This window comes from Onthophagus taurus, chromosome 8, assembly GCF_036711975.1.
Source record: "Onthophagus taurus isolate NC chromosome 8, IU_Otau_3.0, whole genome shotgun sequence".
Classification (NCBI taxonomy): domain Eukaryota; kingdom Metazoa; phylum Arthropoda; class Insecta; order Coleoptera; family Scarabaeidae; genus Onthophagus; species Onthophagus taurus.
Genome location: NC_091973.1, coordinates 7679037 through 7701730, shown reverse-complemented (window position 1 = coordinate 7701730; position 22694 = coordinate 7679037). Strand labels below are relative to the sequence as shown.

The following is a 22694-nucleotide window of genomic DNA, read 5'->3' as shown; positions in this document are numbered from 1 at the left end:
ATTGCAAGTATGCAACCAATATCACAGTGCAATACGCATCATACGCAAATCGCGTATTGCAATAAAAATACTGTGATGTTGGTTACATACTTGCAATGATGACGTCGGGTACGATAATTAATTAATACACTGTATTTAGTATGTTAAATACTAGATGGTGATAGTAGGGAGTGCGCGATATCTATGTTGCGAAAATGTTGGTGCAAAATTGTGTCGTTTTGAGATATGGAAGGAGAGATGACGTTGGTGAACGGGAGATAGTTTGAAGATCGGCCGAAGAACAGCGAGTGAACACGAGACCCCACTTCGCGTTTGGAGCCTCCGGATCCGGATTGAACAGCAGCACCTCTTCGGCCAGTGTTTACAATAATCGCCAACGTGCAGCGCTTTGCCGCGGTTCACCCGGACAGAAGCGGCCTCATTCTTGAAAAATGTCTTGACAAAATACCACGCGGGTAAGAGAACATGAAAGTTGAATTAAATGGTTCTGGTGGAGGCAAATCAAAATCATCATCCCCCAATATTAGTTTAATAACGTAATCAAGCCCCGGGGGCTGTTGTCATCGTTCCCTCCGGGCTCGAACCCGCGGTCCACATAAAGAGCAATGCGATACCGTTATAGCGTTTACGTCCTCGAATACTCGACCGCTTTTACACATACATCGTTTAAAAAAATATCAATTTTTTTTAAGATTTTTCTCAATTGACCCAATTTTGGTTTAAACCTTTTTTCTTTTTGAAGCATTTATCATCCTACTTTTGATTCATTATATTCCCCGGGTGTCTTTCTATGTCGCGCCTCTTTCTTTCCCACCGTATGCAAATTCGGAGACCTCAAAACCCGATCCGCTATAATCCGTTGACGATTTTTATTTAATTTTGTTTTGAGACGGCCGTCATTATATAGGTTATTGGCGCGGCTAAGTCGATCCGCCTCCTTAAATAGTATACGCAAGGATTTTTCATGGTGACCTTTTCAATTGGAACTTTTTAATTTAACCTTTAAAAAAAATCAATCCATTTGAAATCAGTATTCAACAATCATTTTAAATATTTTCCTTCTACTTATCCACTTTCTAATTAGATTTCATCTTTCTCCGTTAAGATTTTCTCTTCTGCATCTTCAAAATAAAAAAAATTTTTAATTATTTTTAGACTTACTAACAACGAAGAAAAAATAAAATGGATCAGCCCTTAACAATAAATAATGAAGAATACGTCACGGTTGTTGCGGTGGGGTCTTCAAAACCCCCCGAGGAAAACACCCCAAAAGATTACGTGACCGTTTTAAAAATAGGAAACGAGGATACTCAAAATGAAGATATTCAAAAAGATGACGAAAATCAAGATGTTCAAAATGAAGATGTCCAAAAAGAAACAACCGAAGAAGTGTTAGTATATCGATTACCAGGTGAAAAGCTCGGTTTTGGTTTAAAATTTGAAGGTGGAACAAAATCGGCGGAATTTGTAAAGCGCCTTTTTATCCAATCGTGCGCGTTAAATAGCCCAGCTTCAAGAGTGCAATGTTCTTGGGGGTTATTGGTGGAAGGTGATGAAATTTTAGAAATTGATGCAGTGCCAGTAAACACGATGACTCGAATCGATTGCGTTCGATGTTTAAAAGATTCGAACGTGGTCATAAAATTGCTGATAAAACACCGATTTGAAGAATCACTAAAAGAAGATTTACCTTTGGTTGTTAGCGCAGAAAAGAAAAGAACTCCACCTCCCCCTCCTCCAGTTCCACCGAGAAAAATGAACAGAAAATCGAAAGAAAATTCGATCGTTATACCCCCAAAAGGATTTGGGGATATTTCCGGGGAACCCCCCGTACCATTAACGCGACAAAATTGCAGCGAAAATAATTTCAAAAACAAACAATCGCCTTATAACAGTTTTAGAAAATTGCGCCAATCCCCGGAAGTGAACAAAAAACTAAGAAAGCTTTCCGAAGATTCTTGCCCACCAGATGCCGAAGTTTACACGGATTTATTTTCGCAAGAATCCGCTTATAGCTTAAGCGAATCCGACGACACCGGAAGTTCTATATCGACCGTTGTTGATCGATTAGGATCTTATCCAGCCACAACAACATCAAGTTTTTCCGGAAGTTTACCTTCAACGCCAACCCCGGTTCAAAAACATATCGACTTTTCAAACGAAAATTATTTATTTAGCAAATTAGTCGAAGAAAATGTACCGAAAAGTGTCGAAACTCTCCAACCTCCCGCTAATTTCCAAGACGCCCCATTAAGTTACGGGAATGAAGACGTTAAAATTGAACAAATCAAAATAATCGAAGAAATTCCTTCACCCCCACCACGGTCTAAAAACGGATTAAAAAAAGATGAGGAACTCCCGAGATTAGTCGATTTCGTCCCAAAGACATCGTCAATTACAAATTCCATCGAAATCGTTAAACATTTCTTAGAAAACGAAAAATGTTACATCGTCATGGACAACAACGAGAATCATATCAACGATAATTGGTGCGAGGAGGAATTTTATTCTTTAGAATGGAGTCCTTCATCGAAATTAGCAACTATAGGGGAAGACGAAGAAGAAACGATCCAAGAAGAATGGTACAAATTTTATATAAAAACTAATTAATAATTTATAATTAATTAATAAATATTTTAATTTCAGTGTAAACACCGAAAATCCAGTTGTTATAATAGAAAATGCAGATTCTTGTGCACCGGATGAAATCAGTGAAAAATCCAATCTCACGTATCTCTATGATTACGAGGAAAACGGTATGTATGTTTTAATTTTTAATTTATTGTGACGTAACCAAAAGTAATAAAGTCGCATGATTTCATCTTGATTAAATCTTCGATTAACAAGGTAAAGCCTTGTAATAACCGATTTATCGTAAAAGATCTAAGTGGAACCTTGTTTTTTTGAAGAAGATTGAAACTTTGTCGTGTAGATAAAAAAAAATGATACAAGATGTACGAATAAAACTGTTTTTCTGTGACGTATGACTTGTTATAATTATTATTATCAATCTATTCAATTTTATCACGGTTCCTTAAGTTGTAAGGATTTATTTCCTTTTTATTTAATAAACACTCAATTTTTAGGAACATATCTGATTCATGCCGTTTTCATAGAAGACATAATTGTTAATATTTGGCAAATAGACAAAGTTATGTACATGTTTTTATCTATAGATACTTATATTTATGTGTAATGTTTGTTATCTTTCTAGAAATTTAAATTGCACGCCAGTTAAATGTTTATTAAAATCAATGAATGCAAAGTACAAAATGTTAGAACAGGTTAGTTTTGTTTACCAGAGTCAATAAACTCTGAAAAAATGTAGGTAACACATATTTCAATATGCAATCTCCGCTAAACTCAGAATGATGAAGAAAAATGCGGACTGCTATTTTTTTTTTTTGAAAGAAACTGAAAATTTTTTCAAAGCTTAAAAAAAACAAACTAGTATCTTTAAGCTTCAATTTAACATAGATATCAAGTCATGATTCTTAAAAATTATAATACTAATAATTTTATTGGCAAATTGGTCATTTTTTTTTGATATTTTAGTATTGGCGTGGTTCTTTAGTTCAATTATTGAAGACAATTAAGAACTTTATCACCAAGTTAGCTACATTACAGAATTGCACTAGACATTACAAGATGTAACATCAACGTTTTTTAATATATTTAAGGAATATCTCAAATTGCTCACAGATGTTGAATCTGTTATTAAGTTAGTACCTAAATGTAAACATGATGAAAAAAGAGCATGTTGCATCAATATTAATAATCAATATTCAGTATTCTTAACAAACTAAACAATTTTTCTGAAGGATCCTACCTTCAATACAGGGTGATTCTCAACCTATACGCATAAACTTGAAAGTTTTCTAGAGATCAAAGAAATTTACTTTCAAATCAAGAATACATAGCACATTTAAAACTAACATCACAGCAAGTATTCGAAGTTATTTCCCATATTTTCTATATACAATTGTATTACAAAACACTCCCCAAATCCACGACCCCCCACTACTAGGGTGTTGGCGGGTTGTGTTGGTAGCAGCATGTATCCTAATTTCGTAATACTTGCTCAATATTATGTTCGGTGGCTTAAGTGATCTCAAAAATAAAAATCAAGAGAATTGACCAAACCATTGGACCACCTCGACCTATCCATCTTCCGGGAAACACATTATCTAGATGTTGCCGCATATATAATTTTCAGAGTTGTTGCATGAAAGAGTAGAACATCGGCAAACCTACCTACATATGAACATATTGACAATTTGTTCTTTCATATTTTTTTCGTGAAAAATTTCAATAATATCACCAAATAGTTTTTATATCATATCATAAACTAGAATTTTTAAGCTTCAATTTAACATACATATCAGGTCACGATTCCTAAAAATACAGCCAATATGATTTTTTGAAAATTTCCTATTATTTTTGATTTATAAATTTCACAATATTCTCTTTAATAATTTTTTCCTGGAAATTTCAATAATATTTTCTTATAGTTTTTATATCATATCATAAACTAGAATCGTTAAGCTTCACTTTAACATACATATCATATCAGGATTCCTAAAAATACAGTCGATATGATTTTTTGTAAATTTCCTGTTATTTTTGATTTATAATTTTAACAATTTTTTCTGTAACAATTTTTTCTTGGAAATTTCAATAATATTATGTTATAGTTTTTATATCATATCATAAACTAGAATCTTTAAGCTTCAATTTAACATACATATCATATCAAGATTCCTAAAAATACAGTCGATATGCTTTTTTTTAAATTACGTGTTATTTTTGATTTATAAATTTGACAATTTCCTCTTTAATAATTTTTTCCTGGAAATTTCAATAATATTATCTTATAGTTTTTATATCATATCATAAACTAGAGTCTTTAAGCTTCAATTTAACATACATATCATATCAAGATTCCTAAAAATACAGTCGATATGATTTTTTGAAAATTTCGCGATATTTTTGATTTATAAATTTGACAAATTCCTCTTTAATAATTTTTTCGTGGAAATTTCAATAATATTATCTTATAATTTTTATACCATATCATAAACTAGAGTCTTTAAGCTTCAATTTAACATACATATCATATCAAGATTCCTAAAAATACAGTCGATATGATTTTTTGAAAATTTCCTGTTATTTTTGATTTATAATTTTGACAATTTTTTCCTGAAAATTTCAATAATATAATGTTATAGTTTTTATATCATATCATAAAGTAGAACCTTTAAGCTTCAATTTAACATACATATCATATCAAGATTCCTAAAAATACAGTCGATACGCTTTTTTTAAAATTACGTGTTATTTTTGATTTATAAATTTGACAATTTCCTCTTTAATATTTTTTCCTGGAAATTTCAACGATATTATTTACAATTTTTATATCATTTCATAAGCTAGAATCTTTCAGTTTCCATTTAACATACATATCATATCAAGATATTTAAAAATACAGACGATATGATTTTTTTTGAAAATTACTCGTTATTTTTGATCTATAAATTTGACAATTTCTTCTTTAATAATTTTTTCCTGGAAATTTCAATAATATTATCATATAGTTTTTATACCATATCATAAACTAGAATCTTTAAATTAAATGATTTAAAAGAAAAACTTCTTTTGCTTGCCAAATTTATTTATTAATTAAATCAGAAACTAGTTTCGGGTTTCAACCCCATCATCAGTCTGAAAAGTGAATGAAACTATATAAAACACATAATATTTATGTAAAAATATACATGTCACAAATAACATTCGAAAATTTTTATAAAATTAATTCCAGACTGTCTAGACTAGTCTTGCAAGAAGTTTTTCTTTTAAATTAATTATTTTAATTATTTAACTTGCAACATGGATAATTGTGAATTTAGAATCTTTATGCTTCAATTTGATAGACATATCATATCATAATTCTTCAAAAAACAGTCGAAATGATTTTTTGAAAATGTTGCGTTGTTTTTGATTTACAAATTTGACAATTTCTTCTTTAATAATTTTTTCCTGGAAATTTTAATAATACTATCTTATAGTTTTTATATCATATCATAAACCAGAATCTTTAAGCTTCAATTTAACATACATATCATATCAAGATTTCTAAAAATACAGACGATATGATTTTTTTGAAAATTACTCGTTATTTTTGATTTATAAATTTGACAATTTCTTCTTTAATAATTTTTTCCTGGAAATTTGAATAATATTATCTTATAGTTTTTATATCATATCATAAACTAGAATCTTTAAGCTTCAATTTAATAGACATATCATATCATGATTCATCAAAATACAGTCGATATGATTTTTTTTTAAATATCGTGTTATTTTTAATTTATAATTTTGACAATTTTTTCTTGGAAATTTCAATAATATTATGTTATAATTTGTATACCATATCATAAATTAGAGTCTTTAAGCTTCAATTTAACATACATATCATATCAAGATTCCTAAAATTACAGTAGATATGATGTTTTGAAAATTTCGCGTTAATTTTGATTCATAAATTTGACAATTTCCTCTTTAATATTTTTTTTCTGGAAATTTCAATAATATTATCATATAGTTTTTATATCATATCATAAACTAGAATCTTTAAGCTTCAATTTAATAGACATATCATATCATGATTCTTAAAAATACAGTCGAAATGATTTTTTTAAAATTTGGTGCTGTTTTTGATTTATAAATTCGACAATTTCTTCTTCAATAATTTTTTCGTGGAAAGTTCAATAATATTACCATATAGTTTTTATATCATATCATAAGATCTAGAATCTTGAAGCTTCAATTTAACATATATTTCATATGACGATTCTTACAAATACAGTCGAAATAATTTTTTGAAAATTTGGTGTTATTCTTGATCCATAAATTTGACAATTTCTTCTTTAATATTTTTTCCTGGGAAATTTCAATAATATTTTACAATTTTTATATCATTTCATAAACTAGAATCTGTAAGTTTCAATTTAACAAACATATGTCAAATTCTTAAAAATACATTCGATATGATTTTTTCTAAATATCTCATTATTATTTTGGTCCTTATTACTCAGGTCTTCATATATTAATCTAATGGTCTCAAATACTTGAAGATTAAGAACTGCTTATGAGCAAAACATTATTCGTAAGGCAGTTGATTTTGTGTATGAAACTTTGCCAAGTGATTTTTATGATATTTTAGTGTACTGTTACCAAAACCAAAAATTTCTATTTTCCAAAAGTTCTTGTATTTTACCCCTTTAAATTGGGGTTGGTTCTGCCGCACTTCACAGTGAAGTTCACAGTGAAGTTCACTGACTCACTATATGATACTATGATATTTTGGAAGTATTCGTATCAAAAATAGAATATCTTTGTAGTAATGAAGGCAAATAAAAATTTTTTAGATATCGGAACATTTTTATTTTTGATTCGTCGTCATTGTGGAGGTTTGTATGCTATCGTGGAGCATCGGAATCATCAAAAATACAGCCAATATGATTTTTTGAAAATTTCCTATTATTTTTGATTTATAAATTTGACAATTTTCTCTTTAATAATTTTGATGATTTTTAAAAAATTTCGATTTTCCAAAAATTCTAGTATTTTACCCCTTTAAATTGGGGTTGCTTCTGCCGCACTTCACTGACTCACTATATGATATTATGATATTTTGGAAGTATTCGTATCAAAAATAGAATATCTTTGTAGTAATGAAGGCAAATAAAAATTTTTTAGATATCGGAACATTTTTATTTTTGTTTTCTCGTCATCGTGGAGGTTTGTATGCTGTCGTGGAAGTTTTGAAAACTTTAATAATTTCCTATTATTTTTGATTTATAAATTAGACAATTTCCTCTTTAATGATTTTGATGGTTTTTAAAAAATTTTGATTTTCCAAAAATTCTAGTATTTTACCCCTTTAAATTGGGGTTGCTTCTGCCGCACTTCACTGACTCACTATATGATATTATGATATTTTGGAAGTATTCGTATCAAAAATAGAATATCTTTGTAGTAATGAAGGCAAATATAAATTTTTTAGATATCGGAACATATTTATTTTTGTTTTCTCGTCATCGTGGAGGTTTGTATGCTGTCGTGGAATTTTTGAAAACTTTAATAATTTCCTATTATTTTTGATTTATAAATTAGACAATTTTCTCTTTAATAATTTTGATGATTTTTAAAAAATTTCGATTTTCCATAAATTCTAGTATTTTACCCCTTTAAATTGGGGTTGGTTCTCCCGCACTTCACTGACTCACTACATGATACTATGATATTTTGGAAGTATTCGTATCAAAAATAGAATATCTTTGTAGTAATGAAGGCAAATAAAAATTTTTTAGATATCGGAACATTTTTATTTTTGTTTCTTCGTCATCGTGGAGGTTTGTATGCTGTCGTGGAATTTTTGAAAACTCTAATAATTTCCTATTATTTTTGATTTATAAATTAGACAATTTCCTCTTTAATGATTTTGATGGTTTTTAAAAAATTTCGATTTTCCAAAAATTCTAGTATTTTACCCCTTTAAATTGGGGTTGGTTCTGCCGCACTTCACTGACTTGTAATGTCTTCACTTTATAGTTTATCAGATTTTTATTTAAACACAAAGTGTTAATTTTAAAACATATTTTATTTTCCTTATAATACAATTACACCGGTCGCGAGTTTAATCGATGAGAGCTTGCTTAAGACTTCCCATACTATTCTATTCTACTTATTCCTATCAAATACGTCGACGGCCGAATTGCTGTCGTCAACAATATATGATATTTCCTTTCTTTGGCGTAAGATTGCACATGGTTTAATTTATGAAATCTATTAAGGTATTTTTCCATTACACCTTCCCCGCCAAAGAAAGAAAAAAAAAACCATTTGACATATGCTTTTTTTTCTTCATTCTACACTTCTTATTATTTTCACTGAACATATTGTTTAAACTGTTTAACACGTTGTTTATGCACTAATATTTCTTTGTCTTTAATTTTAATTAGCACATTTGGAGCTTTTTCTTCCACTACTTCATAAGGTCCATTGTACAAAGGCTCCAATTTATTTCCGCACTCATTTTTTAATAACACCTTATCTCCTAACTTATAGCTAACATCGTGAGCTCTACTATCTAACTTACATTTTCTATTTATCTTTGATACCACTAAATTTTCTCTAGCTTCATTACAAGTAATTTGTAACTTATACTTCAATTGATTTGGATAGTCATCAAAATTATACAGGGGTTCAAAATCATATTCTAAATCCTGGCAGGATCGCCATGTAATGTCTTCACTTTATAGTTTATCAGATTTTTATTTAAACACAAAGTGTTAATTTTAAAACATATTTTATTTTCCTTATAATAACAATTACACCGGTCGCGAGTTTAATGAGTTTAATTTCCTATTATTTTTGATTTATAAATTAGGCAATTTTCTCTTTAATAATTTTGATGGTTTTTAAAAAATTTTAGTATTTTACCCCTTTAAATTGGGGTTGGTTCTGCCGCACTTCACTGACTCATTATATGATACTATGATATTTTGGAAGTATTCGTATCAAAAATAGGATATCTTTGTAGTAATGAAGGCAAATAAAAATTTTTTAGATATCGGAACATTTTTATTTTTGTTTCTTCGTCATCGTGGAGGTTTGTATGCTGTCGCGGAGCATCGGATTCACGGATTCAGGGATTCAGGTAACCAGTCGTCGTTTTCGGTTGGTCGCGAACGTTGTAAACGCGGTAAACGTTGCGGATTCGCGATCGCGTCCCCGGCGGAGACGGACCTGTACTTGTCCAACGGTCGAGTATAGTATCTGTGCAAGATTCCTGCTGCCCTTGAATCAGCAGTCCAGTGACCCGATGTTCGCCATACAGTGGTAATAGTTTGAGTAATCGTTTCGATTTTATTTTTGGACACGGAACGACCACCAACATTTGAAAACTTAAAATTTTTCGTTTTACTGTTTTATTAAGGTCGATTTGGTTTTAATTCGTTGTATATCTTTATTGTTTCGAAATTTTCGTGGATCGAAAAGGGAGGCTGTTGGGGAGCACCATCAAAAATTATCGACCGGTTAACGTAGTTTTGCGATGATCGGTACCAGTTTTCGATCGAACCCGACTCCGATCGGACGCGTTCCTCATTGTTTCAGTTGTAATATTCGTTTTATCTTATCATACATAATATAATATAATCGCCATCAAACTCATATTGATGAATTCGCTCCGATATTATTAATTTTGTTCAATATTAAAACTGTCTTATTTTTTAACGAAATATTTTCTTTGAACGTGTGCTTGAAGAAGTTGAAGTGTTATAACGAACCATATGTTCGGTTGAAACTGTAGCCTTGTTCTCTCTGTACCTCTACTCCGAAGCGGCGGTGTGAAAGTAAGAACTCGTGGGTTTTTCGAGTATGATCTAACCGCGAGGTTGGTTTCGTTCCGAAGAAATGTTCTCGCGTTTTGCGATCCGAGAAGAACTAAACGATATGGAACCTCGTGTCATCTTCTGCACGCCGAAAGTGGATGTTATTCACGATATCGTCAACGCACCTTCGATCATCGCATCAGGTTTGATAAAATTAAACGAAATAGTCTTTAAAAAATTACCGTTTACTTGAGCCGAACACCCACCATCAGGTTTGTCTCGATTTCTTTTGTTTTCGCTTCGCGTTTGTTTGTTTTTGCGCACGCCCCCAACCGACACCAAGCGAATTTCGATTCAAAATTTTTATGATTAATTCCGGAAATTACAACATTTATTTTGCGAATTGATTTTATTATTTTTGTATTATATTTATCGCGTAGATAAAATTGTCATCTTATCGCGAATAATACGCGCTCTCGAAATATTTCGGAAGGATTTTTTCATCTATACAAATTATCGGGCGAGTTATCTAAAGATTAAGTAAGAACCGTGATTATCAGGCAGTCGAAAAAGTTATTCGCAACCTGAATGACGCGAAAATTATTTTAATTTTGTGAGTCATCGTTTTTTTTTTTCTAAAATAAAAAGTGAAAAAAATTTTGTTTTCTTTTAAGATTTGGAGCAAATCATGGATGTACCGCCGATTTATTCGAGGCAACCACCAGATGGGCACGAATTCCCGGATTATCAAGAAGATAATAAGGAAGAACCTATAGTAGAGCAAATATCTGAAAAGCCGCCGCCGATAAAGCCGAGGGAAATTTGGAAATTGAAATGCGAGCCTCCCAAAAATAATGTACGAGATAAAATCGCAATGTTTTCAAACACACCAACGAATTTAACGAAAAAATATATTAGCACGGATAATATAACGCTGAGTGATAACCCCGAGAAATATAAGACACTATCAAGATCGGAATTAACTCTAGAAATAAAAGACGATTCGAAACTAAAAGGCGATTTTGATTTAAATTTATCAAAAGAAGAGGAAGAACCCGTTTTTCGAAAACTATCGGGGAGATCGATGAGTCTTTGTGATGTTTCGACGAATAAACCCGATAAATGGTCGGCAATGGTGGAACAAAGAAGAAAATGTTTATCGAGATTAAAAGGTTTAGTAATCCCAGAAAATATCCCTGAAATCGAAGTGAACGTAAAACCTTTCGTGGACTTACCAGAAATAAAAAGCGAAATAACCGTGCCAATTTTCCCCGAAATCAAAAAATCAGAAACCCCCAAACCAAATTATAGGCACACTTATTCATTTTCACCAAAAACGCCATCAAAAGTGATTCAAAAACAAAAAAGTCCTAGCAAAGAGATTGAATTAACGGTGAATGTAAATAATCAAAACGACCCTCCGAAATCGTTAGAAAGCATAACATCGCCAACCCGCTCCGATTACAGCTTCGAATACATATATTCCCCAGAAATCAAATCAAAATCGAACGGCTTTTTGGAAAAATCAAAAATAATCAACGACGTCCACGAAGATGAAAGCGATAACGATTCGGCATTAAGTTCGAGCCAATCGAGTTACATATCAAAAAATTCCCCACCCGCCTCACCAACGGGACAAATTTTATCAAAATCCGATTCAAACTACGACAGCTTAAACCGCCGATTATTAAAAGCCCAATCAGTTGAAGCAATTAATCGAAAAAATATTTTAGCATCCGCAAGATGCCGAAGTGGAAGAGACCTAAAAGTCGGGTCGCCATTAATTCAAAGAAAATTCGAAGAAGAACACAAAAATGAAATATTAAAAACCGAAATTAAAACGCTAAAAAAAGAAATCGAAAAAATCGATTCGAAAGAAATTTTAACCCGATCAACCTCCGAGACGACGCATCGCGAATTAATTAAATCCGAAACAGAAATTGTTTTTAACAAACAAAGAAGCTTGATCGATATCGTCCCAAAAACGCGATTTGTGAAAGCGGCGAGTGTTAACGATTTAAGAAAAAATTTTGAAAAGGAATCCCCTAAAAATTCGCCCACTTCAAAAAAATCGCCCGAAATTTCCCCCGAACCGAAACCCACTAAAAGAACGTCGATACCACCCGAAATTTCCCCCGAAATTTACCCCAAAAACGATGAGGAATCATCACAGGTACTAATTTTTACCCCAAAAATAAAAATAAATAAAATTAATATTTTAGGATATCACTAAAATAAAATCCATGGTTTTCGATGAATATGGGATATCACCCGAAATAGATTTAAAAATTATTTGTTTAAAACCCGACGTTCTCGGTGGAAGTATCGGAATTACTTTAGCCGGTGGGGCTGATTATGAAACTAAAGAAATTACGGTAAAAAAATTTTATACAAATTATTAATTTTTATAAATTTATAAATTTTTTAGATCCACAAAATACGAACGGGAAGTCCAGCGAATCGCGATGGGCAACTTGAAAAAGGCGATCGAATTTTATTTATAAACGGAAAATCTATGAAAAATCTTTCTCACGGCGAATCGTTAAAAGTACTTAAAGAGAAGGTTCCCAAAGTTGTTATAACCGCGTGTGCTTCAAAGGATGTTCAAACTTCTTTAACACCTCGGCGACAATCGGCTGTTACGGATCAAGTTGTGCCAAAGATTGTCGACGATAAAAAAATTGAAGTTGAGGAAAAAAGTGTTGGGGAAATAATCGAAGTTACTATACAAAAAGATGGAGCGGGATTAGGGTTTAGTATACAAGGTGGACAAGATTCTCCACAAGGAAATGTGCCATTGGTTGTTAAAAAGTTATTTGTTGGTATGTTCATATATAAAATATTTTGTATTAACTCAATTAATTACTAATTTATTATTAAAGGTGGTGCAGCTGAAAAATCTGGTAAGTTAAAAGCTGGTGATGAATTATTGAGCATAAACGGGGTGGATTTAACGTGTTTGTCAAGAATCGATGCTTGGAACATCATGAAAAAACTACCGGAAGGTGATATCATCATCCGCGTTCAACGCTAAATATACATATGTAATTTGTAAATATTCTTGCCTTATATATACACATATTTATAACTTAAACCCATATTCGAGAGCTTTATATTTTTCATGTAAAAAAAATGTTATTCACACAATCCGCTTCTGGTAAACTTCTGTGTATCTTTTTATACATTCTTCTTTCAGTATTTTTTATTCTTTATTGTTACGTGTTTATAATAAATATATACATGTTATTTATTTATATTTTTGTGTTACCTGTAACAATCATCCTAATTCAATAATACATCTATTTCCTTACAATTTAAAAAAATCACTTTCAGTTCTTGGAATATTAGTATGAAAATTTCCCAAACCAATTATTAATTAAAGTATCCTTGTTTTAATGCAACAAACCGTTTTGAACAATCACGTTTAGTTCTTGAGAAATAAATTTTTGAAATGATCGCCAATTTTTTCAAATTTTGCAATTTTCGCCGATTAAGATTTAAAAATTCGTAGAAAATCCATTTCTTGGAATATGAATATGAAAATTTCCCAAAGTGTTAATAAAAATGTCCTCTTTTCAATGAACCAACCCGTTTTGAAAAATAACTTTTAGTTTTTGAGAAAACAATATTTGAAGTTTTGATAATTTGCAATTTTCATCGATTATTTTCAAAATTCGCTATAAATTCATTTCTTGAAGGATCGTTGTGGAAATATCACCAATTATTAATTATAGTATCCTCTTTTTAATGCAAAAAGCCGTTTTGAAAAATCACTTTTAGTTCTTGAGAAATAAATTTTTGAAATAATCGACAATTTTTTCGAATTTTGCAATTCTCGCCAATTAAGTTTTAAAAATTCGTATAAAATCAATTTCTTGGAATATGAGTATGAAAATTTCCCAAAGTGTTAATAAAAGTGTCCTCTTTCCAATGAATCAACCTGTTTTGAAAAATAAGTTTTAGTTTTTGAGAAAACAATATTTGAAGTTTTGATAATTTGCAATTTTCATCGATTATTTTCAAAATTCGTTATAAAATTCATTTCTTGAAGGATCCTTGTGGAAATATCACCAATTATTAATTAAAGTATCCTCTTTTTAATGCAAAAAGCCGTTTTGAAAAATCACGTTTAGTTCTTGAGAAATAAATTTTTGAAATGATCGACAATTTTTTCCAATTTTGCAATTTTCGCCGAATAAGTTTTAAAAATTCGTATAAAATCAATTTCTTGGAATATGAGTATGAAAATGTTTCAAAGTGTTAATAAAAGTGTCCCCTTTCCAATGAATTAACCCGTTTTGAAAAATAAATTTTAGTTTTTGAGAAAACAATATCTGAAGTTTTGATAAAATTTGCAATTTTCATCGATAATTTTCAAAATTCGCTATAAAATTAATTTCTTAAACGATCCTTGTGGAAATATCACCAATTATTAATTATAGTATACTCTTTTCAATGCAAAAAGCCGTTTTGAAAAATCACTTTTAGTTCTTGAGAAATAAATTTTTGATATAATCGCCAATTTTTTCGAATTTTGCAATTTTCGCAGATTAAGTTTTAAAAATTCGTATAAAATCCATATCTTAGAATATAAGTATAAAAATTTTCCAAAGTGTTAATAAAAGTGTCCTCTTTCCAATGAATCAACCTGTTTTGAAGAATAAGTTTTAGTTTTTGAGAAAACAATGTTTGAAGTTTTGATAAAATTTGCAATTTTCATCGATAATTTTCAAAAATCGCTATAAAATTAATTTCTTAAACGATCCTTGTGGAAATATCACCAATTATTAATTAAAGTATCCTCTTTTTAATGCAACAAGCCGTTTTGAAAAATCACTTTTAGTTCTTGAGAAATAAATTTTTGAAATGATCGACAATTTTTTCGAATTTTGCAATTTTCGCCAATTAAGTTTTAAAAATTCGTATAAAATCCATTTCTTAGAATATAAGTATGAAAATTTCCCAAAGTGTTAATAAAAGTGTCCTCTTTCCAATGAATCAACCCGTTTTGAAAAATAAGTTTTAGTTTTTGAGAAAACAATATTTGAAGTTTTGATAAAATTTGCAATTTTCATCGATAATTTTCAAAATTCGCTATAAAATTAATTTCTTAAACGATCCTTGTGAAAATATCACCAATTATTAATTAAAGTATCCTCTTTTTAATGCAACAAGCCGTTTTGAAAAATCACTTTTAGTTCTTGAGAAATAAATTTTTGAAATAACCGACAATTTTTTCGAATTTTGCAATTTTCACCGATTAAATTTTAAAAATTCGTATAAAATCCATTTCTTAGAATATAAGTATAAAAATTTCCCAACGTGTTAATAAAAGTGTCCTGTTTCCAATGAATTAACCCGTTTTAAAAAATAAGTTTTAGTTTTTGAGAAAACAATATTTAAAGTTTTGATAAAATTTGCAATTTTCATCGATAATTTTCAAAATTCGCTATAAAATTAATTTCTTAAACGATCCTTGTGGAAATATCACCAATTATTAATTAAAGTATCCTCTTTTTAATGCAAAAAGCCGTTTTGAAAAATCGCTTTTAGTTCTTGAGAAATAAATTTTTGAAATGACCGACAATTTTTTCGAATTTTGCAATTTTCACCGATTAAATTTTAAAAATTCGTATAAAATCCATTTCTTAGAATATAAATATAAAAATTTCCCAACGTGTTAATAAAAGTGTCCTCTTTCCAATGAATCAACCCGTTTTGAAAAATAAGTTTTAGTTTTTGAGAAAACAATATTTGAAGTTTTGATAAAATTTGCAATTTTCATCGATAATTTTCAAAATTCGCTATAAAATTAATTTCTTAAACGATCCTTGTGGAAATATCACCAATTATTATTTAAAGTGTCCTCTTTTTAATGCAAAAAGCCGTTTTGAAAAATCACTATCCGTTCCATCACTAATTCAAACTATCCAATTTTCAAGGATATATGAATTAATTAAGTCAAGGTCGCTTGTGGGCGAGACCCCACATCAAAACCCAACCCAACCCACTTCATATTGCTTTAAGGGGGAAATTCATACATTTAGAATCTTGAAAAAGCTCAAAAATTTGTGTCCATAAAGAGGTTCTTAACCCTTAAGTACTATCGTGGGGTATTTCGGCACCCCAGACACTAGTTTTTGCTTTATATCTTTAAAATTTTTTTTTTTTACAATTTATAGGTTCCAGCTATTCTCGTACAAGATAAAAATACGGTCAATATGGCATAGTTCGGCATAGCTCCTCGAAATCCTCCCTGGTCCAACAACAATAAAAATAAACAAAAATTATTAACCGACTCTCAATCAACTCCAAAACTAACTGAACTTCTTTATTAATTCCTTTCCTGCCCCGTCTACTCAAAACCACCACCTCAGCAATTCCCGCTGGAGCTTATCATTCGGAGTTCATTGTCTCTTCGCTATAGCAATTATGGCATAGATAAGTATCGTCATCATCTGGAATATGAATTCGATGAGATTTTGGAACGCATTTCTTATGGAAACTATGTTTACATTCCTCATACTTCAACTTGGTCTTATTTTGACACGTTTTTCCGCAAACAAAACATTTAATCTTCTTTTTGTCGTGCATTTCCTGAAATTTTTGCGATAATATTGCAAATGGTAGCCTTTCGGTAAGGTGAGATAATTGATTTGAACTCATCGCTGGACGAAAGTTGATCATTTACATTTGAGTTTATGATCAGAATTTGATTCAATTGGAATATGATCATTTGCTTGTTAAGGGATCATATGAGCTAAAGCTGATGCTGTAACATCATCAATATGGACAAATTCAATGAAGTCCAAATTTTATGGATTTCTTATTCTTTCTGACTCACCCTGTATAAATATATTAATAAACATATATGTAAATCTACTTATAAATAAAAACATAATTAAGTGTAATTAATAGTATTAAAATTTCATTTTAGAACGTATCCTTAACGGCCATTTTCGCTTTATTTTTGAATTTCTATTTTAGAACGTACCCTAAATTATTTTAATTTACTTTCAAAACTGTATATTAGATTTTGACGAAATTATTAAAAAAAATAGATTGATAACTTATTTTTTGGTTACTTAGTTTTTGATTATTGAAGCACTTTTTCTTGGAAATAAACAACTAACATAATAATAAGTTTTAGGTTAGTTTTTGTAGCGGCCATTTTTATTTTGGAAATTTTAAATGTCGATAAAAAATAACGATTCGGTGTTAAATCCTCGTATAAAGTGATAAAATACTGGGAAATAAGAGAAAGTTTTGAATTTCGGGAAGTTTTTTGTATCAGGTATTGTTTCCAGATAAGAATTTGAAAACATTTTCGGTTGTGGTGTCAAAAAATATATCGGTAATGCACAGAATTAGATTACTAAGTGCATAAAAAAGCGATTTGAATTCTTTTCTTATCGTTATTTGTTGTTGAAGTAAATTTGAGTCCACCAAGTTTTCTTAGTGATCCGCGATGGGCGATACGAGTGGGTCTGACTCTTTAGAAGGGATCGTTTGGGATCTGGATTGGTTTCCTCAAGATCAGTATCCCCCTTCTTGCTCTTATAAGTGTCGACCAAGAAAAGATAAAGCTTTGGGACCTTGCTCCCCCAAATCAACTTTGAAACGGCTTCGAATACCATCAGAAGAAAATTCTCCTGCAACCAATGCAACGAATATTAAGCAAAGAATAAAAAAATTAAAAACATCTAAAGGGTGGGTAAATTTTTTTTTAATTTTAATTGTTTTAACTAATATGTTTTAAGAAAAAGCAAAACGAATCCTTGCATGTTATGGGTCACGAATTTATCGAAAAATGTGGATGTTAATGATGTAGCTGATATGTTCGAAGAGTTTGGAGATGTTGAAATGGTGAATTTGCTTCGAGATCCCGAAGGAAAATTTATTGGAGGTGCTGAAATTTTGTTCAAAAATGAAGCTGCAGCGAAAGAAGCTTATGAAGCAATCAAAGTCCGCTACATAATTGGGGGCGAAATCGATTTGGACGCTTCACTGATCCCCCCGAAATAAAATTATTTTATCTTAAGTAAAATTTTATTAAAAATAATGTTATAAATAAATTATTAAGTCGTTATAAAATAAATAACATCAAATTATTGTACTCAAACAAAAACATTTAACGTACTGGAAGCTTTAATAATTTCTTACAAACATTTCATTGGTTTCTAAAAGTTCTTTATTGAGTATATATGATATGTTAAAGTCATAGAACTAAACAGCATTAATTTTTACCTTCGTTGGGTCTCCGGTTCCGAATATTTTTCATTCGATAACTACAATAAATACGCAAGAAAATACTGAAAAACACCAAAACGATCCCAAAAATCCCCAAAGCGTTTACTTGGTGATGATAAATTAAACAACTCAACAAAACGGAACAACCTTGACGAATCGTCGAAATAATCGCGAAAACTAACGGCCCAAACGTAGCTAGGGTTGAAAATATTAATAACTGCCCAATTGCCGAACAAAAAGACAATAAAAAACAGTCAATAATAAAAGATGGGAATTGATACATAAAATTAATAGATTCGATAAAACCACCTTTTTGTAAAAGCGACGTTGATGTTAAAATGCAGGAAAAGAAATTAACAGCACACATCATTTGAACAGGGGACATCCCAAAGGACTTAAACAAAGCACCTTGCCAATTTGATGTAAAACTATCAAACGCAATATAAGATGTTAACAAAACAACTCCAGTAAAAGTCGTTATTGTTGTCCCATTATCATCCCCTGTATCTAACATAAAAAATAACATCCCTACCGATAAAATAATAGCAGTTAAATACTCATAGTATTCATATTTTGTTCGAGAAATAATTTTCCCCATTATCATAACAGGAATTGTTTTAGCAGCTTTTGATAAGACTTGGTGCAAAAATGAAACGTATTTTAACGCCTCATATTGACACCAAGAACTCATTACATTCGAAAGTGAGCAAAAAATGTATTTGTATAGGGGACATTTATGGCGAGGCTGCCGCTTGCAGCAAATATAAATCCCTGAGAAGCAAAACGCCAACACCCTATTAACTAACACCAAAAATTGCGAATCTTTAAACTGAGATGTCTCATTTAAGCTATTAACATAATTTTGCGTCATGATCTTTTCCTGCAGAACGCCCCAACAAAGAAATGATATTAATAATCCAATAAAATATGTTACAAGCAAGACTGCCTTTTTGGATTGCGAATACTGTGTTGGTGTTGATGAAGAATTTGCACGATCGATTAATTCTTCCTCACCAAAAAATTTGTGAATTATTGTTGGTAAAAATCCATTTCCTAAAAATACAAATAAAAAAGGCATTAAAATTAATTAATACGATTAAAGTAATATTTACCTGCTCTATCTAAATAATTCGTTTTTCTAATATATTTAAATACTAAATAACCAGGAATAATAACTGTAGAATATCCCAAAACATTTGTAACACAATGGGACAACCAACTGTATTCTGGCTCGAAGTCTTGAAACACCCGCAAAGAAATTAAGCATTTTGAGAATAAAAACAGAACGAGAAATGTTGTGAAGAATATAAGGCTGCAAAATATTCGTTCTTATTAAAATAATTAATTAGATATGAGTCAATTCTCACCAAATAATAAGTCCGGGTATGTTTTTACTCATAGTGAGCGATTTCCATCAACTATACTAAGATAGTGCGCCTCTTATCGCCTATCAGCACTTAGAATAGGGCTTAAACGGTTGTTTATCATCATTCAAACGATATTTAATAACATTTCAATAACATAACCTTATCTTAAAGCAATTTTTTGTTGACGTGAAAATTAGGAACACTTTGTGCTAAAACGTCACAATTGAGAACTTTATTTCTGTATTTTGCTATCTTCTTTATCGGCGGTAAAAGTTTTGTGAATTTATCTAGATGTCGCCAGCAATACTTTTTATTTAAAACTACATAATATATTAAATCGAATTATTTTATTAATATACTCGTAGTTGTAATACTCGAGAAAATAGCTAATAAACATGTGGTCAAAAATGCGTCACTACAGCATGGTCTGTTACGACGAGGTGAGTCTATACAGGTGGTCCATTTAACGTGAGACAAGCGATTATCTCGAAAACGGTTCATTTTACATAAAATGAACCAAATGAAAGTTGTTCTGTACGATGGGGGAAACCTTATTGACCTATCTGGATGGCTCGATTTTTGTAAATTACAAAGGAAACAAAACTAAGGTGAGGTCCCTCGGCGATCTGGATCAGCTAAGTGCCTCTCAGAGTGCACGCAAATTAATTTTTCTATCTTGTTGTTGCAAGTAAGCTCTCCTTATATGCTTGTTAAGTTGCTTAAATTAAATCTATGGTTCTTCGCGCTACCCTTTGTTTTCGTTATATCTTTTATAATTATTTTTTATTATTTAATTTTTTTGAGTCTCTCTCTCATGGCTGTTTTTTGCGGGTTGGCTGTTGCTCACCTGAATGTCCGTTCAGTCGTGGCTCATTTTGACTGTGTACGTCACGTTATCCTAGAAAATAACTTTTCCATTTTTGCTTTATCTGAAAGTTGGCTCTCAGCAGATATCTCTAGCAATCTGGTTAGCATCCCTGGCTATCATCTCTATCGACAGGATCGTGTTGGTAGAGGGGGAGGGGTTGCAATATACGTGCAGGACGGACTGAAATCTACTTTGCTGGAAAGTAGTAATTCAATTGAGCAATGCTGGATATCCTTCACTATAAATAAAATAAAAATTTGTTTAGGTGTCAGTTATAGATCTGAATTGCACAAGAAAAGGTTTTATATTGACGAGCTGGAAACCACGCTCTCCTTAATCCGTCCCTGCTATGATCTCTGTGTCTTGTGTGGTGACTTCAATATTAACTTGCTTGATTTGGCTGACGCATACTGCGATGAGTTTCTGACGATGCTTGGGAACTTTGATCTGTCATTAACCATTGATCAGCCGACTAGGATAACTGCCACTAAGTGTAGCCTAATTGATGCAATTTTCTGCAACTTACATGAACTTATCGTTGAGGCATATGTTGTTTCTGTCCACAATGTGAGTGATCATGAGCTCGTTTCTTGCAAGTTCAATTTATCCTTTGAGCCAACTGCCTCCTACAGGTATGTTAGATCTCTGAAATATTTTGACCTGTCCCTTTTTTTGGCCTTCTTGCGGTCTCTTCCTTTTGACAACATATTTTACTTACGTGATATTGATGAGAAAGTAGATTTATTTAATTGTTTGTTAACTTTGGCTATTGATAGATTTGCCCCGCTGGTAAAGGTTTCTGGTGACCACGTCCCATGCCCGTGGCTTACTGATAGTGTTCGGCTTATGCGAGACTTAAGAAATAAAGCCCTTTCTAAATTTAAAAGAACAAAGAGTCTGGCCGATTGGAATTATTATAAGGATTTGAGGAATCTTGTGACTCAGGAAATCCAAAATTCTACTAATCCGTGGAAAGTGCTTCGTCGAAATAATTTACTAAAATTTCAGGATCATTCCTTGCCAAATAACTTAAAAAATTGTTCTGAATTAAACGACCATTTTTTGAAGACCCAGTGCTCTGGTGATTGTAGAGTTGATAATCTGATAAACGTTTACAATAACTCTAAGTTTGGCCCTAATATCTTTAAATTTAGCCTCATTTCCGAAACTTCTATCATGAATGTATTGCAGGGCGTAAGGTCGAATGCTGTCGGTGCGGGTGGTATTGGAATTCATTTTATTAAACTGGCTTGTCCTGTAATTTTATCTCATATAGTAAACATAATTAATACTTGTCTACTGGAGGGTGTTTTTCCTTCACTGTGGAAAAGGTCGATTGTCATTCCGGTACCTAAAGTGTGTAATCCCATTGATTTTTCTTCCTTGAGGGCCATAAGTATATTGTGTTCCTTGTCCAAGGTCTTGGAAAAGATTGTTAACAGCCAGCTGATAGACTTCCTGAACTCCGAGCGCATAATTCCGGTGAACCAGTCTGGCTTCAGGGAGGGACATGGATGCGAGTCTGCTCTGAATAACATAGTTGATGACATTGTCATAGCTAATGACTCCAATAAATTGACCCTGTTAGGATTGCTGGACTTTTCGAAGGCATTCGATACACTTAACCATAATTTATTACTGTCCATTCTTAAACATATTGGTGCCGACCCTATTGCGCTGGATTTTTTCTCCAATTACCTTAAAGGTAGAATTCAATCTGTCTGTGTTGACGGTAACGTCTTGGGATCTTTGGAGATTGAGTCTGGGGTGCTGCAGGGCTCGGTATTAGGGCCCACCCTGTTTAAGATTTAT

At 31.3% G+C, this 22694-nt stretch overlaps 2 protein-coding genes across 2 annotated transcripts; one reads left to right on the top strand and one right to left on the bottom strand.

Annotated features, from left to right (window-relative positions):
• The first annotated feature begins 334 nt into the window (after positions 1–334).
• On the top strand, positions 335–13517 carry LOC111419468 (uncharacterized). The gene is made up of 7 exons (XM_023052281.2): positions 335–455; positions 1156–2582; positions 2647–2756; positions 11072–12570; positions 12620–12772; positions 12826–13219; positions 13280–13517. Exons 2-7 carry the CDS (start codon positions 1183–1185, stop codon positions 13429–13431), a joined length of 3708 nt encoding a protein of 1235 aa, XP_022908049.2. The 5' UTR covers positions 335–455; positions 1156–1182; the 3' UTR covers positions 13432–13517.
• Positions 13518–18515: 4998 nt separating this feature from the next.
• LOC111419557 (adenosine 3'-phospho 5'-phosphosulfate transporter 1) lies at positions 18516–20245 on the bottom strand. The gene is made up of 3 exons (XM_023052387.2): positions 20015–20245; positions 19760–19959; positions 18516–19700 (listed from the first exon to the last, which is right to left on the bottom strand). Exons 1-3 carry the CDS (start codon positions 20044–20046, stop codon positions 18634–18636), a joined length of 1299 nt encoding a protein of 432 aa, XP_022908155.1. The 5' UTR covers positions 20047–20245; the 3' UTR covers positions 18516–18633.
• Positions 20246–22694: the final 2449 nt, after the last annotated feature.

What these genes read in the sequence shown, in the direction of transcription:
- LOC111419468 (XM_023052281.2), top strand. Translation starts at nt 1,183, where the DNA reads ATGGATCAGCCCTTAACAATAAATAATGAAGAATACGTCACGGTTGTT. An exon ending in GAAACGATCCAAGAAGAATG is followed by an intron (nt 2,583 to 2,646) that starts GTACAAATTTTA and finishes TTTTAATTTCAG; the next exon opens with TGTAAACACCGAAAATCCAG. An exon ending in ACGATGAGGAATCATCACAG is followed by an intron (nt 12,571 to 12,619) that starts GTACTAATTTTT and finishes TTAATATTTTAG; the next exon opens with GATATCACTAAAATAAAATC.
- LOC111419557 (XM_023052387.2), bottom strand. Translation starts at nt 20,046, where the DNA reads ATGAGTAAAAACATACCCGGACTTATTATTTG. An exon ending in ATACCCGGACTTATTATTTG is followed by an intron (nt 19,960 to 20,014) that starts GTGAGAATTGAC and finishes AATATTTTGCAG; the next exon opens with CCTTATATTCTTCACAACAT. An exon ending in GAATTATTTAGATAGAGCAG is followed by an intron (nt 19,701 to 19,759) that starts GTAAATATTACT and finishes TTGTATTTTTAG; the next exon opens with GAAATGGATTTTTACCAACA.